The 16,504-nt window shown below is 37.4% G+C and overlaps 1 protein-coding gene across 4 annotated transcripts in view; it reads left to right on the forward strand.

The window, feature by feature from the left end:
- fgfr1a (fibroblast growth factor receptor 1a) overlaps positions 1-16,504 on the forward strand; it is a 58,662-nt gene that overhangs the window by 30,824 nt on the left and 11,334 nt on the right. Inside the window, exons 6-9 of one of the 4 annotated variants that reach the window (XM_073819156.1) lie at positions 1,928-2,051; positions 3,504-3,694; positions 5,493-5,640; positions 12,548-12,744. In XM_073819156.1, the coding sequence (XP_073675257.1) occupies positions 1,928-2,051; positions 3,504-3,694; positions 5,493-5,640; positions 12,548-12,744 (660 nt within the window). Of the gene's footprint in view, positions 1-1,927; positions 2,052-3,503; positions 3,695-5,492; positions 5,641-9,737; positions 9,883-12,547; positions 12,745-16,504 lie in introns of all 4 variants that reach the window. The other 3 variants (XM_073819158.1, XM_073819157.1, XM_073819160.1) reach the window with 3 other exon arrangements.

Raw genomic sequence — 16,504 nt, forward strand, 5'->3', positions numbered from 1 at the left:
CACAGATTAGGAATGACTTTTTATTGCAATGGCTTCATCTGGGCAACCTCCTGTTGCAGTTTTAGTCACCTTAGTGCAGCCCGCCATCTTGCAATCTCAGAGAAAATTGAGGAATGCTGCCAGTTAAATAGGGTTTGTCATATAATCAAAGAAATTAACACCAGGTGCCAGATTAACACCAATAACTTGGAGGTATCTGTGAGTCTCTTTACACCTGGTCACTTCATGCATTTTCTCTAATCGGATAGCAATCCGATTGTGAAAAGACCAGGGGCCGGATTCACGAACGTCTTCTTAAGAAATAAATTAAGAAATTTCTTAAGATAAATTCTAAGTTCGTAAGAATGTTCTTAAGTGCAATTCTGGAAAAGTTCTTAAGAAGTTCTCAAATATGTTCTTAAGAACATCTTAATTTTTTTCTTAAGAAGAAAATGATACATCTATCTGAGTGAATGCATAGCTGAAGACGCATTTATAAACACTTCAACATCTTTTTTTGTGGTTTCTGCAGATTATCCTAATAATCATAATACACGCGCACACTATTTTCACCGGCTTCATGTTTTTAATGCGCCGTGTTTTTGAAGTTACTTTTAAAGGGTCTGTCTTAAGCGATCAGTTTTATTCATTTTTGTTGTTTTTGTTCCCTCGTCCGAATGAACGCTTAAGGTATGTGTGTGCGCTGCTACAGCAAACGCGTCAGGCACATATGCGCTAAATACGGCCAAAGATTATGTCGTATTTATAGGCCAAGTAAAATAAAAAAATGTTTCATTAAATCTCCCAATCTGACTCGATTTTGTAGAGTTGCTACTGAGTTTTGATGTCGGCAAAAAGTAGGGTCATGCATAGGCTAATCATGACCGATCATTGTTTACATTATCAGTCATTGTTGTCACCTCAGCGAACTCGTGCTCATCTCTAATAATAGTCCTAATATGTATTATATGTAGCTACTAGTGTTGTAATGCTTAAATATAACAATTCATTTGAAATAACCCAATAAATTCATTAAATAATTCTCACTGTTTGGGATTTAAGACAAGTCTCGGGCTATCCTAACTTTAAGAAGTTATTTGCGATGGTTTTTAAGAAGATTCTTTTCAAGAATTTGAATTTTCTTAATTTTTGTCTTAAGAACAATCTTAAGTAAAAAGATAAGAATATTCTTAAGACAAATTTTTGGGAATGCAAAATATTCTTAACTTTTTTTCTTATTTTAAAAAATAAGAAGAAAATGGCAGTTAAGAAGAAATTTCTTCTTAAGAATGTTTCGTGAATCTGGCCTCCGGTGTAAATGCCCTCCGAAAACACTTTCGAGACAGATTTAAATGCAATCGCTCAAACCACTTCAGGCAAATTTTACTCCTCCCAAAGTATTAAAATAATAAATGCGCAAGAGCGTTTTACAGGCTATATGGCATGTTATAGTTAGATATGACCGTGCTAATGCAACAACCATCGCAGTGGATGAGTAGCTGAGTATCTCTTGAGCAAACAGACACGTAAACTGCCACAAATTAAACTGAAAGCAAGTCGCAGACACGCAACACACAATCATCTTTAATAATAGTAGTAAGAATCTTTCCAGTGCTGATGCCGTGCTCCCTCCTGTTGCAGTACTTGATCTTGAAATGAGCTGAAAACGAATAAAATGCAGTGCTTATCTGTTGCTTAAATATGCTTAAAAACTGCCCTTTTAGTCTAGGTAGGATAACTTCAAATGGGACTAAGCAGTGACCTTGAAATTTAGGAAATTATAGGTTGTTCTATAATTTTGATCTCCAATGTAGTTGCAAAATTGTAAATTTGATTTATTTCTGTGCACCCAAACCTGCATTTTTTTTGTCAAAATAGTTCTTGAATATGTGATAAATTTAAATGCACTTAGGTCTGCACACTTCACCTTTTTTGTTTTACTCAATAGGTTCGAGAGCACATGTGGACCATCATAATGGAGTCGGTTGTCCCGTCAGACAAGGGCAACTACACCTGCCTGGTGGAAAACAAATACGGCAGCATCAATCACACCTACCAGCTGGACGTAGTCGGTCAGTCATGGCTCTTTTCTCATCTTACCTCAACATTCAAGAAATTTAGTCCAGCTTTTTTATTTCTTTGTTTGTTATCAGTCTTTGGTTGAGAGCAAATTCTGTTGCTCTTTCCTTCCCCACTAGCTCAGCTGCCATGGTTTATTGCTAAACCTCTGATTAAATCGATTCACGTTTTTTTTTTGTTTTTTTTTAACAAAGCACAGGGGATGGCAAATGATCCCCAAGGGAGGGTCGCAGAACCGCTGCAATGTTTACCCGAGCCAATCAGATGCAAATGGGTGTTGTTCACCATGCGACTAATGCTTTGGCGCAGTACCACTAATGGTTACCATTACTTCCCTGAAATGAACTGAAGTAACGGGTGGCTTTACGCTTTGCGTGCGAGTGTCTGTGTGCTTGTCAAGGACAGGCACGTGGACTCCGCTGATGGTGCGTGTTAAATGATCCATTGCAAATACAAAGTGTTTACTTGATGCCGTGGATGAGTTAGAGACGCGGTTAGTGGCTCAAGATGAGATCAGAGATTTGGAATAAAGTCATTTAAGCACTGATTGGCTGACGTGGACTTGATTGATGCCTTCATTAAGTAGCAAATAAATCAGTGCTACACCCATGTAGACGGAGCCCGCTGTGACATCATTTGCACCATACATACACATTCATGAGAAGACACTGTTTGAATTTGGCACACAAGACAGACACTCACACGTTTGTGCCATCAAGTCCTCCTGGAAAGGTCCAACTAATGAGTTTAAGAGGTTGAAATTATGATGTAATGTCATGTGCATGATTTCGATAGACACATTGGGACTTTTTCATTTTTTTTGGCCTAGTACCACACAATGAAGAGCAAAGAATTCATATTAGGGCTGGTGATGCTGAATGTATTTTAGTGCAGCCACAGAGATTGAGAGTTGTTGTTTTTTTTGTTATAAATTGTAGTTTTTGAAGGTCAGATTTGCATAGTATACCAAGGGAGCTTAGTCAAATTTAAATGGTGTTATGTGACAACTTGGATATTTGAGTTGACTAAATGTAGAATTTTAAGTTAGCACAACTATTTGAAACAACTATTATTATTATTTGTTTTACAATGTAGGTTTTGGACACCTGGATTTACTCACAGCGAGAGCCAATGGCAGATTATCTCTAGATTTACACTAGAGATTTTTGGTCTAAAGGCCTGAGAGATGGGTTGTGGCTTAAAATAACATTTCCACTCATTTCCACCAAATTACGGCAATTATAATAAACGTTTAGCCTACATGTTAAAGCGGCTGCTTCCTGCAGGCTATATGACATGAGTGTTTATTGAGCATCTGTTGAAAATCGCATTTGCTGTAATGCAATTATGATTTCTTTAAGAGGGAGAAAAGGATTAACATAAGTTTGTATGTTTATAGGATCACTTCAACAACACTAACTGTATACTGTGTGTGTTTTATACAGAGCGTTCACCGCACAGGCCGATTCTTCAGGCTGGGTTGCCTGCTAACCGTACAGTAGTGGTGGGGAGTGATGTGGAGTTTGAGTGTAAAGTCTTCAGTGATCCTCAGCCTCATATCCAGTGGCTGAAGCACATCGAGGTCAACGGCAGTAGAGTCGGCCCTGACGGACTGCCATATGTTCGGATATTAAAGGTAACACCATTTAACCAGTCAACCTAAATGTTTGATTAAAGTGTTTCAGTGTTGTCTATGTCAGTTAATTATTTCCATGCCATTAATGGAACTTTCGGTCATTTATGATATGATGCTTCCCCACCATTGGCGGAATTCTCCAGCTTTCCGTGTTTACACTGTTGAACAGTTGTAGGTGCTATTACACATCTTAAAGAGTACAGAATCTCAGTTTTAAAACATAAAGGAAAAAAACAGAAATACAGTTAAACCAAATTATTCAGACACCAGAGGTAATTTTTAATATTTTTTTTACTAGTGGATGCAGGACACTATAGTGCATTTATGTAAGTGAGGATGGCAAAATAGTATTGCTAGTTGTGTAAATATTGTCTTACTAACAGTTCTCTGAATTTTTGGTTGATTGTAAACCATTACATACCTTTCTATCAGTTACCTGACATTATCAAGATTAATTTGTTTGGACACAGTTTAACTCTAAGTTCGTGTCATATTTTACTACCATTTTCTAAACTATACCAAATAAACTGTGATAATGTGGGAAAAGTTGAAGGTGTCTGAATAAATTCTGGTTTGACTGTAAGCAATAGCGAATGTAAGCTGAAGCACATATAAAATAATGCAATCATACAACATTAAAAAGCATATCAATCTTTGAGGGTGCTTTTGGACTTGATTTACTCCATCTATGTGTTGATCATCGTTCTGAAACCAATTTTTACAAGTTTACAATTTCCATGCCTGCAATGATTCGAATAATTTTAACTCACACTACTTCAGTGTAAGTACAGTATTATAGTAGTTTAATTAATTGAGAAATATAAATTTTGACCATTGTAGTATTATTTATATACTATTATAGTATTGTATTTTAAGTTTTATTTAAATTTTAGCTTGTTTTAGAAATGTTGCTGTGCTTTTTTATATTTCTATTTAGCTTTAATTTATTTCAGTTTTAGTTTTTGTACTTTTAGTAATTAAAAACATTTAGAAATGCTAACTTGGCAATGAACTGAAATAAGTTTTTTCTTCTTTTTTATTTCATATATATTTTGAATAATTGACAATTTAATTTTTAATAGTTTTAGTTTTATTAAACGGTAACAATGCCATACAAAGTAAAGGTCTTGCACACTAAGTCAGAAATTCTTTTCTGAAATTTTTGCAAATACAATCTCATGTTGTGTCAATCATGTTTACAAACTGTCTCTGAAACGTTCTTCTGTCATTAAATAATGTTCCAGTTTTCACCGTTTTCCATATCCGTAGCATACATTTTAAGTGGTGTTTTGACAATTCAGAGCCACTGTGACATTCTGTGCATGACAAATACGAAAAAACACATGAAAATTTTGGATTCTGTTGTCAAAGACCTTAAGTATTGACACACATATAAAGCAAACATAAACCAGTATAATAAACTTATAGGGTAAGTGTATTTATGCCTAAACTCATTTTTTCATGACTGTGGATCATCACAGATACTGCTGATATTGCTCATGTTGTAACCTGGAACGTGTGTTGTCCATAGATCTTTTCTGTTGCTTCTAAACGCCTGTGTCCAAAATGGTTTGTCCAAGTCTTTTTCAAAGTAACTTTCACCATATTACTTAACCTCAGCAAATGGAGCAAGACTAACAGCTTTTTGGGGAAACATGAGCCATGTTCTTGGCACACTGTCATAATGTATTTAATAAGAGCAGTAATGGCAGTTTTTGTCCTTCAGTGACCGCTGGGATCTCAGTGACCTCAGTGTTTGACTCGTGCTTGACCTCTAACATATGTTTGACCTCCGCAGCACTCTGGGGTCAACAGCTCGGACACACAGGTCTTGACGCTGTACAACGTGACCGAAGAAGAAAGTGGGGAGTATATATGTAAAGTGGCCAATTATATAGGCCAAGCCAACCAATCAGCATGGCTCACCGTCGTTAAACACTTGCAAGGTAACACACGACCCCTGCTATAGAGATTCACCAATGCAGAAATTGGCAGGCATAAACAGTTAGATGGAGTTAGAGACAGCGGTTATCGTGCTCTTAGATGACCAGGACTCATCTTCCCACTTTGTCGCTCCTTTTTGTTTTCTGTGGTGCCGTAAATGACGCCATGGAAAATCCCAGCAGAGCAACTGGAAATATTTTGGCTTTTGTTTACACTGGACGTTTCCTTCTCTCCATCTTTGTGCTACACTTTGCCCCCCTAATAAGGGTGTGTTTCATGCCCTCTGAAGATTACTTGTGCTCTCTTGCACTTCAAAAGCGTTTCTGTGGCACCTTGGGAATGTGCCTGTCTAAATTCCTTCAGCTCGCTCAAGGGCTTTTTCTTTACCTGGCTCCACTTTGCTATTGCTTTGTTTCCATAATTAAATTCTACAGTCTCTCTTTCTTCCTCATAGGGCTGTCACAATTGCAAACATTGAATTTGGTACAAAAACAAGTGAAAAGTCACACACTTTTAGCTCTACAATGTAATACAAATCTCCTAATTCAATTAAAAGCATGTCGTCTTTATGTATTTATGTTTTCAAGTAAACGTTTAGAAAGGATCTCTTAATTTTATGATATATTGATTGCTGTTGAAAAAAACATTTATTATCATGGCATAAATGACAGACTACAATTATATTTATGCTATATGATTTATCTGTGACTTGGTTTTCAAAGTATTGGTTACATACTGGTAATAAACAATCTACTGCATTTGCTAAAGCCAGAGCAGCTTGTGTTTTATCAAGAATAACAATAATAATTGCAGTGATTTTAACAGTTTTAAAAATTATTAGGAAACATACATTTAAAGTCAAAAGTTTTCATACACCTTGCAGAATCTGCACAATGTTGATTATTTTACCAAAATAATTTATTTAGTACTGACCTAAAGAGATGTTTAGATGTCCTCAAGAGAAAATAGTAGTTCGAATTTTAAAATAACCCCATTTTAAAAGAGTATATACAGTTTTTGTTTTTGTTTTTTTTGGTCCTGAATAGTTAAACTGCCTTTCAGGTCCCATCAATTCATTTGATTTGCAACTACACATTTATTTTTGTGTATTTGAACCGTTTCCAACAATGACTGTGTGATTTTGAGATCTATCTTTTCACACTGAGGACAGCTGAGGGACTCAAATGCAACTATTACAGAAGGTTTAGACTCTCACTGTTGCTCCTGAAGGAAACACAATGCATTAAAAGCCAGGGGTGAACACTTTTTAAATTTGAAGATCAGGGTATATTGAACTTATTTTGTCTTCTGGAATACTTGAAAGTATCTTTTGTAGCTTCTGAAGGGCAGTACTAAAGGGAAAAAAAAAGAGAGAGAAAGATTTTGTCAAAATAAGAAAAATATACACATTTGTTCTGTCCAAAAGTTTTCACCCTCGGATCTTAATGCATCGTTTTTCTTTCTGGAGCATCAGTGAGCATTTAAACCTTCTCTAATAGCATATGAGTCCCTCAGTTGTCCTCTTAAATCATACAGTCATTGTTGGAAAGGGTTCAAATAAACAGAAATGCTGAAAAACTAAAGAATTTAAATGATCTGAAGGATTTTTCTGAAGAAAAGCTGCAAGTTTCACTGTTCAGGATAAACAGGGGACCCATGAACAACTACAATTATTCAGGTTCAACACGCTGTTAAGAGTCAAGCGTATGCAAACTAGGGGTGGGAGAAAAAATCGATGCATCGATGCATCGCGATTCTCTCTTCAACGATTCTGAATCGATTCCTAATATTTCAGAATCGATTCTGAGCTTGTTTTTTTTTTTCTGCATATGGCACGTGTGCGCGCTAGAAACGCGGCTGGCTACAGCGCACAGAATTTGCACTGTGAGACACGTGCACATAATGCTTGACAGTGTGCTTCCATCCGTCGTGTTTTACTTTAGATATGCGTTCATTTCTGCCGTCTGGAATGCAAGAAACTGTTGCACTGACAGACTCACGTGCGCTTTGTGTTTGTTCGTCCTAAAGCTCGATTGCGGATGCGGTTAAATGCACTTGCATTTTGGAATAGTTTCAAACGAAACTGTACATACAGTCAGTTATGTTTTCAGAGCAGGACAAAACATCTGATATATTGAAATAGATCTGTGCATCATTGGCGTTCCGTCCATATACAGTAAGCTGCTAATGCCCTGCATACTCAGGCTGTCAGAGAGAATGCGTTCACGTGTTAAATAATATAAACATGCTTATAAATGAATCCCTTATTTGAATCTTCTGGGCAAGCAGATTCTCCGCATCTTCCTTGACTCCTCAGAATTGATGCGCATTCTGTTTTGCTGTCATGCGCGTGATTTCATTCGCGGGGTAAGCTGTCCGAGAAGCGCTCGCCCAAGCGGAAAAACGCGCTGTTGCTGCCAGATCCTGATTGCCAAAAATGTATTGTATTTTTGTATATTATAATATGTATATTTTCATAATTTCTCAACAATTCAAAAGTTTAAAGTCCACAGAAAAAAATAGCCTATATAAAATGTATATATATTTTTAAAAATAATAATAAACAGGAAAAAGAGGAAATATTAAAATATGACTTCGTCTCTGATTTTATTGGTGTCTAAATAATGTAAAGATATTATTATTTTTGGTATTACTGGTGGTTTTAGCACTCAGCATACCTGGTAAATAAAAGTGTCACCTCTCGCCACTGCTGTGCATTAGTTTGAATGCAGAATGTTAAAGCTCCCTGTCTATGATCTCATTAGTAATAATAAAATGGCAGTAATGCTGAGGAAAAAAGAAAAACTATTGTCTGTAAACTTTCGGATACCTGAAGAAAACTTATTTTAAATAAGTAATTGTTTTAAAAAGTACCTTGCTTACATAATTTAAAAAATAAAGTTGGCCCAAATTAAACTTGATATAAAACAAATATGAAAATGTAGCCATGTGCAGTACTATTGAAAACTGAGAATGTGTTCATCGTGATATTTAGTTGTTAATGAAATCATTAATCAACTTGAATCTTGAAACCGGTGAAGATTGACACACCTACTTTTACAGAGATTCCAACTATAAACAAAAAGCATAGAAACTGCAATTTTACATGTTTTTAAAATTGTAAAGTTGTATTTGCACAGCAGAAGAATTAATTGGGGAAAAAATGTAGATCAAGAATCGTTTTGGAATCGGATCGTGACTCCCAGAATCGGAATCGGATCGGATCGTGAAGTGCCTGAAGAATCCCACCCCTAATGCAAACTTTTGAATGTATAAATTCAAGTATTATTTTCTCTTGTGGACTTTTTGTAAACATCTTTTATGTGAAATACCTTATTCAAGTCGGTACTTGACTTCAACTGTACATAAAATAAAGTTTATATAGTTGCGAGTTTATATAGTTCACCCAAAATGGAAAATTTGGTCATCATTTACCCACATTTATGCGAGTAGGACAATGAGTCCACAATTGACATGAGCATACAGGAAGTGAGGAAAAATCTTTTAAACAGTCCACATCAGTCATAAAAAAAAACATGTTTTTTCCTAGCATTTTTTATCTGGCCAACAGTACTCTCTTCCGAAGATGTCCACAATTCTCAAAATACCGCACATCAATGCTTTCCTAATGTGTTGACAGCACTTGGATAGCAAATATATTAGCTCCAGTAAGTGAAGTTCCAGTACCTTTGGCATCCTAACTCTTACACGCATCCTTTAACAGGCCTTTCTTGCTTCCTTTTCTTAAATCTGTGTGTATGTGAGAGCGATTCAGTACAGTCTCTGCTGGGTAATGTTCCATGTGGCCCATCTTGTGCATGTGGAGATGGACTCTAGGGTGGCGAGGGGGTGGACGTCGCCCTCATCTTCAGGTGTTGGGTCTTTAACAGGTGGAGCGGTGCACGCTCCGCTCTCCAGCTAACTACAAATCTGTCAGCAGGGTCGTCGAAGGATCCAATCAGGGAGCAGTCCTAAAGGGTTTCTCCAAAGGCTTGTTGTCAAATCGTCTCCGCTCTTTATCCAAAACCTCTCTTTCTCTCCTCTCTGGTGGGTTTTCCCGGAGCTCTTCGGCTTCATCCTGTGGTTCTTTTCTCTATAGACGGCAGGCGTCAACACCACGGATAAGGAGATGGAGATACTGCAGATCAGGAATGTGTCCTTAGAGGATGCTGGAGAGTACACCTGCTTGGCTGGGAACTCTATCGGCCACTCCCATCACTCTGCATGGTTGACTGTCTATAAAGGTATCTTGTGGTGCTGCTTTTGGTTGATGGTTTCTTCTCTCTGTCTAACAGCGGCAGTTCACACTGTGGGTTGGATTCGGTTACACCGCTGCATTGGTTTCCGTTAAATCAAATAATACTTTGGCTTAATGAAAGACTTGACTTATAGACTTAGAGACACATAGTGGACATTCACTTTTCGGACAAAATTGTGACAGAAACACAATGTATAACGTGAATGTCGTTTCAATATTTTTAAAGCTATTAAATTGGCCTGAGAGTTCAGTTGTCAATGCCAGTAAACATTTGCTCTCGTGTTTACTTTCATTACAAGCAATACAGTGCTTTTGTAGCAAATAACAATGCAAACGTATTCTTTGTGAACCGCACCATTCTTCAACCCCTTTGTGTCTGCTTTGTGGTTTTGTTATTCATCTGGGTGTTGACTGACACTCGAAATGTCAGTCGAAGCATGTCAAAATGACATGTTTCTAGTCTTTCTTTAGAAAAATGGAATCGGAGCAAAGCCAAACCGCCCATAATGTCCAAGTAAAACTGAACTGTGTTTAGAGGTACACAAAGTAAATATTTACTCAGAGACAGGAACAGTACTTTTAAAAAATCATTTGCTAACGACTCAGAACAGTAGCCTTATAAAAGTGGTTTCATTCTAATGGGTTTCAGTGTAGTGAGATCACATGACCAGCTGAATACTACTTGCTTTATATTGGTAAGTCTATGTTATTTCTTCACTTGCCGGCTAAAATGTGACCCTGGACCACAAACCAGTCCTAAGGGACAATTTTTTGAAATTGAGATTTATAAGATAAATAATAAGCGTTCCATTTATCTATGGTTTGTTAGGATAGGACAATATTTGGCTGAGATACAACTGTTTGAAAATCCGGGGTGCAAATAAATCTAAACATTGAGAAAATCACCTTTAAAATTGTCCAAATTAAGTTGTTAGCAATCCATATTACTAATCGAAAATTAAGCTTTGATATATTTACAGTAGGAAATTTGCAAAATATATTTATGGAACATGAACTTCCTAATAATTTTTGGCATACAATATATATTTTCTTAATTCTGACCTTTACAGTGTATTTTTGACCATTGCTACTGCTTAAAACAGTTTTGTGGTCCAGGGCTACAAAAAAATCATGACCGACTGGGGTTGGTAAAAAGTGATTGCTTTTTATTTTACAGTACATGTACTTACAAAGAACTTAAAGTCCAAATAGTACTTGACGTTCACTATTTGGACTTAACATGGCTTAGGTTTAGGTTTAGTACCTAGTTGTAGTACATACATGTAGAACAGGGCTGTTGACAAAAATGTTGTGCACTGCTAACCTAATTAAGAATGTTTGGCAAGCATCTTTAATTATTTTCACAATGTACGTCAGAAAACCGTAATTTAACCGCAAAATAAGTTATGTAATGCATAACAAATAACAACCGAGAACAGATGACATATTGTGGCTAGTGGTTTGGCGAAGCTTGGTTTCCATCATAAACTTTTATATTATAAAATGCTTTTCCTAGTTTTTCAAGATTAACCTGTTTCCAATTAACATTTCTGTTTGCCTGAACACTTGACAAGCATCCCAAAGAGCATGATTTTAAGCATAAGCGCTATGCTGACGTCATTTTCCTCTTTGGATCTGGTTTGATAAATGCCTCACTTGGAGGGTGAATCTGTTTAAAATATCTTTAAATGAATTCAATTTATCAAGATGCTTGTCTAAGTCCAAAACACATTCAACCCTGAGAATGAAGTTTCATTCCCCGTGTTAAATGTTGATTTTCTTGCATGTTGCAGTCAGCAAATTGTGGGCTTGAGTCTTATTACAAAGACTTACCATGAAGCTTCATGTACAATATTCACATTTGATTGTTCATTTAGCTATTCAAAGAGAAGGCAAAGAGAAGTGATGTGTCAATGAGATGCATTTGCATTTGCATGTGTATTGTTGTGTGCTGTGTGAAATGTATACATGACACAATAACATCTTTTGTGTGCGTGAATTGTGTGAGAGAAACCCAGTATTATGAACCAGAGCCTTGGGGCAGACAAACACCAACCAAATAGCATAGGAAATATCTGTATCAGCCAGACTTCTCATGTAATTTTACCCCCATAACCTAGCTCTCCATTTATACTGAAATGCATACCCGCTCAGATTTTGTCTACCCACCCAGATAAGCCATTCCTCTCAATTTACATTTGTATTTGTGTTGCAAATTTAATGTCTCATATGAGTTTACATAAGGCCATTTTTTGGCCTAATCTCGAAGCGAGAGCTGCCAAGAATCATGAGCAGTGGTTTCCTTCTCCTGCTAGTCACGTAAGTAGAAGAATGTGCCATGAAACCCGATCCATGAAAGAAGTAATTATCATGCTACAATAGGAGTTTGTGTTCATTGCATTGCACCACTCACGTGAACGACGACATCTCCAGATTTCCTTTAAGAGGATTTTTTGTTTTGTTTTGTTTTGTTTTGTGCATGTCTGTGTGTGCATCAGTGTGTCTGCTTTTATGAAGTTATATGTATAGACAATTTCTCATTTTTAGCACACAAAGGTAAATAAACACATCATCATCATCCCTTCAGCATTCAGCAAGCTCACTCCCTTCCCTTCTGCCACCTTGCATTGCTCCCTTCTTTCATAATCTAGCCATTCCCCCGACTCCACTGCCAAACCAGACCTACCTGGAGGTGCTGATCTACTGCGTGGGCTTCTTCCTCATCTGTGTGATGGTAGTGACCGCCGTGGTGGCCAAAATGCACAGCTCGTCCAAGAAAAGTGACTTCAACAGCCAGCTGGCCGTCCACAAGCTGGCCAAGAGCATCCCACTGCGCAGACAGGTAACAGAAAGTAGATAGGGGGTTTGATCTCTTTACCACTAAACACAGAAACATCTCATTTCAACAGCTTCTTCTAATGTTAATGTTGAATGTGGTTTAGCATGTGATGGATACTGAAACTATTTCTCCAAAAAAAGCACAGGTCACCTTCGGAGGTCGTCTAGAATTATAATACAGTTTGACGATGTTTAGCTGATGTTGTTAAATAACGAAAATTCTGTCAGAGAGTTTTCAGCAAATAAAATCTTGATGCGTGCAGTGTGTGGTAAGAGATTTAGTCATCATACAGTCTAGATGGCTTCACTAGCCTTATGCTGGAGCTGCTTTCGGGCATGTAAATAATTGAATAAATTAGCACAAAAATAATAACATGTTGTATCGGCAGTCTTGCAGGCTGATGATAGGACCAACACTACTGTAGTGTATTATATACTCACCCTCCATGCATCCTGGGTGTACAGTCGTGGCCAAAAGTTTTGAGTATTACATAAATATTAGAAATTGGAAAAGTTGCTGCTTAAGTTTTTATAATAGCAATTTGCATATACTCCAGAATGTTATGAAGAGTAATCAGACGAGTTGCACAGTCCTTCTTTGCCATGAAAATGAACTTAATCCCGAAAAAAACTTTCCACTGCATTGTTAAGAAGGCTTCAGGGTGTCCAAGAAAGTCCAGCAAGCGCCAGGATCATCTCCTAAAGAGGATTCAGCTGCGGGATCGGAGTGCCACCAGTGCAGAGCTTGCTCAGGAATGGCAGCAGGCAGGTGTGAGCGCATCTGAACGCACAGTGAGGCCAAGACTTTTGGAAGATGGCCTGGTGTTAAGAAGGGCAGCAAAGAAGCCACTTCTCTCCAAAAAAAAAAAACATCAGGGACAGATTGATCTTCTTCAAAAAGTATGGCGAATGGACTGCTGAGGACTGGGGCAAAGTCATATTCTCCGATGAAGCCTCTTTCCGATTGTTTGGGGCATCTGGAAAAAGGCTTGTCCTGAGAAGAAAAGGTGAGCGCTACCATCAGTCCTGTGTCATGCCAACAGTAAAGCATCCTGAGACCATTTATGTGTGGGGTTGCTTCTCATCCAAGGGAGTGGGCTCACTCACAATTTTGCCCAAAAACACAGCCATGAATAAAGAATGTTACCAAAACACCCTCCAACAGCAACTTCTTCCAACAATCCAACAACAGTTTGGTGAAGAACAATGCATTTTCCAGCACGATGGAGCACTGTGCCATAAGGCAAAAGTGATAACTAAGTGGCTCGGGGACCAAAACGTTGAAATTTTGGGTCCATGGCCTGGAAACTCCCCAGATCTTAAAACTTGTGGTCAATCCTCAAGAGCCGGGTAGACAAACAAAAACCCACTAATTCTGACAAACTCCAAGAAGTGATTATGAAAGAATGGGTTGCTATCAGTCAGGATTTGGCCCAGAAGTTGATTGAGAGCATGCCCAGTCGAATTGCAGAGGTCCTGAAAAAGAAGGGCCAACACTGCAAATACGGACTCTTTGCATAAATGTCATGTAATTGTCGATAAAAGCCTTTGAAACGTATGAAGTGCTTGTAATTATATTTCAGTACATCACAGAAACAACTGAAACAAAGATCTAAAAGCAGTTGAGCAGCAAACTTTGTGAAAACTAATATTTGTGTCATTCTCAAAACTTTTGGCCACGACTGTATATGACTTTCTACTTTCAGACAAATACAATCAGAGTTATATTAAAAATAATCCTGGCACTCCTAAGCTTTAGAACGGCATAGACAAGTGTCTCTCTCCATCAGTCCAAAACAAGTCGATCCATAATAAAAAGTGCCTTACATGGCTCCAGAGGGGTCAGTAAAAGCCTCCTTTAGCGATCTGATGTGTTTTTGTATGAAAAATATATATATTTAAAACATAAGAATCACTTTAATCTAGCTTGCGCAATTGTACACGGAACTTGCTGCTTTGGGAAGGGGCATAGCAGGACTGAAAAGCCGTCTAAGCTGTTCACCAATCGCAACGCAGTGGGACTGCTAACCAATCACAACACATTTTGTTTTCGGAAGGCGGACCTTCATCAAACCCGGAACTCATTAAGCTATTTGTGCCAGCCTGGGGAGAAAGCTATTGTAATAATGTAAATTCTGTGAAAAATAATGCGTTTTTCGAACCACTGAGCCACCCCCAAAACAAAATAAAGACTTTGTAAAAGAGCATAATACGACCCCTTTAACTGCGACTTTTGCCTCAGTAAACTCCTAATTTGCTGGTTGTTAATAGTTAAGGTAGGTATGTTTAAGTATGGGGTAGGATTAAGGGATCTAAGATATGATCAAGCAGAATAAGGCATTAATATATGCTTCATCAGTACTAATAAACAGCCAATATGCTAGTATTATGCATACTAATGAGTAAGTAGGTAATAGTATTTTCAAACCAAGCAGCACCAACTTAAGCCCATTGTGAAATTGCTTTATGGGAAAATCGTTTTCTCTCATGCAAAATTCATGTGATTTTCCCATTAAAAAGACTGGGAACCGATTTGAACCTGTTGTGAATCCTGCATGAGGAAATTGTTACCGAATTTCCCAATTATGGATTCTTATTGAAATGACTGGATTTAGCCTGCAGTGATGTATGCAGTCTCTTTCAATCAAAGTAACTCTGAATCCATGTGACAAACTTGAACGCATTGCAAAACCTGCATGGGAAATGGTCCACCCTCATGAGAAATATCCTTTTATGTGGATTCTTATTGGGAAATGCTGTATTTAACATGCAAAAATTCTAAGACCGCACCTTTTTAAAGCTTTCATACGGCTTTGAATATAATGTGTAACGTAAGGTTATTGTCAATAGTCTAGTGACACATAAAGTCACTTGATTTGAAAGTCGTGACTAACTAGAATCCGTTATGAAACTTGCATGGGAAAATTGTCACATGTAATTCCAGATCATGTAGATTTCTATTAAAATTATTAGATTTTGCATATAGTGATGTATGAAGTCACTTTCAAACCTAGCAGCTCTAAATCCATGTGACAAACTTGATTGCGTTACGAAACCTGCATGAGGTAATCGTTCGCTCTCATGAGAAATTCCCGCTCATGTGGTTTTCTATTGAAATGGCTGTTTTGCCAGCAAAAAAATCTCCAAATCTGTAAATATCACCTCACCTTTTCAAAGCTACAATATGGTTTTTCAGCCAAATTCATATCTATTTGACGTCAAATATTAGTGAAGGCTTGATCAAGATGCTGTAACATCATTTTAAATTCAATTTGGACGACTTCTTCCAGTGGTAATTGGGTGAAAATAGGAAGTTAATCCCACACTGAAACTGGTTTAATGTATGTAGATCAAAATGTTTGACGTTCAATCTTTGTCAACTTGATGTCTTTTTAACATCAATTACCCACTGGGTTTTTAATCTAATGCATAATATAACCTCAATTTGAAAATCTCAAAACTAAAAATCTCAAATTGCCAACCGTCTAGCTGTATAAAGTCACTTTCAAATCAAGCAGAGGTGAGTCTATGAGAACCTGAACCCATTGCAAAACTTGCATCTTGATATCATTGTTAAAAGGTTTTATGTCGGTCACAAATGGCAAACTTTTAATTTTTTGGTGAGCTAAGTCAGTAAGTCTCATATATCTGCATCAGTGTCTATAGGTGCTTCTTGAGCAAGTAACACACACACACACACACATATACACACAATATGTGAACATTTCTGGCTGTCTTGTATGGAGAGTAATTTGTAAGTGTTTTCATAC

The sequence above is a fragment of the Garra rufa genome, chromosome 15, assembly GCF_049309525.1.
Source record: "Garra rufa chromosome 15, GarRuf1.0, whole genome shotgun sequence".
Classification (NCBI taxonomy): domain Eukaryota; kingdom Metazoa; phylum Chordata; class Actinopteri; order Cypriniformes; family Cyprinidae; genus Garra; species Garra rufa.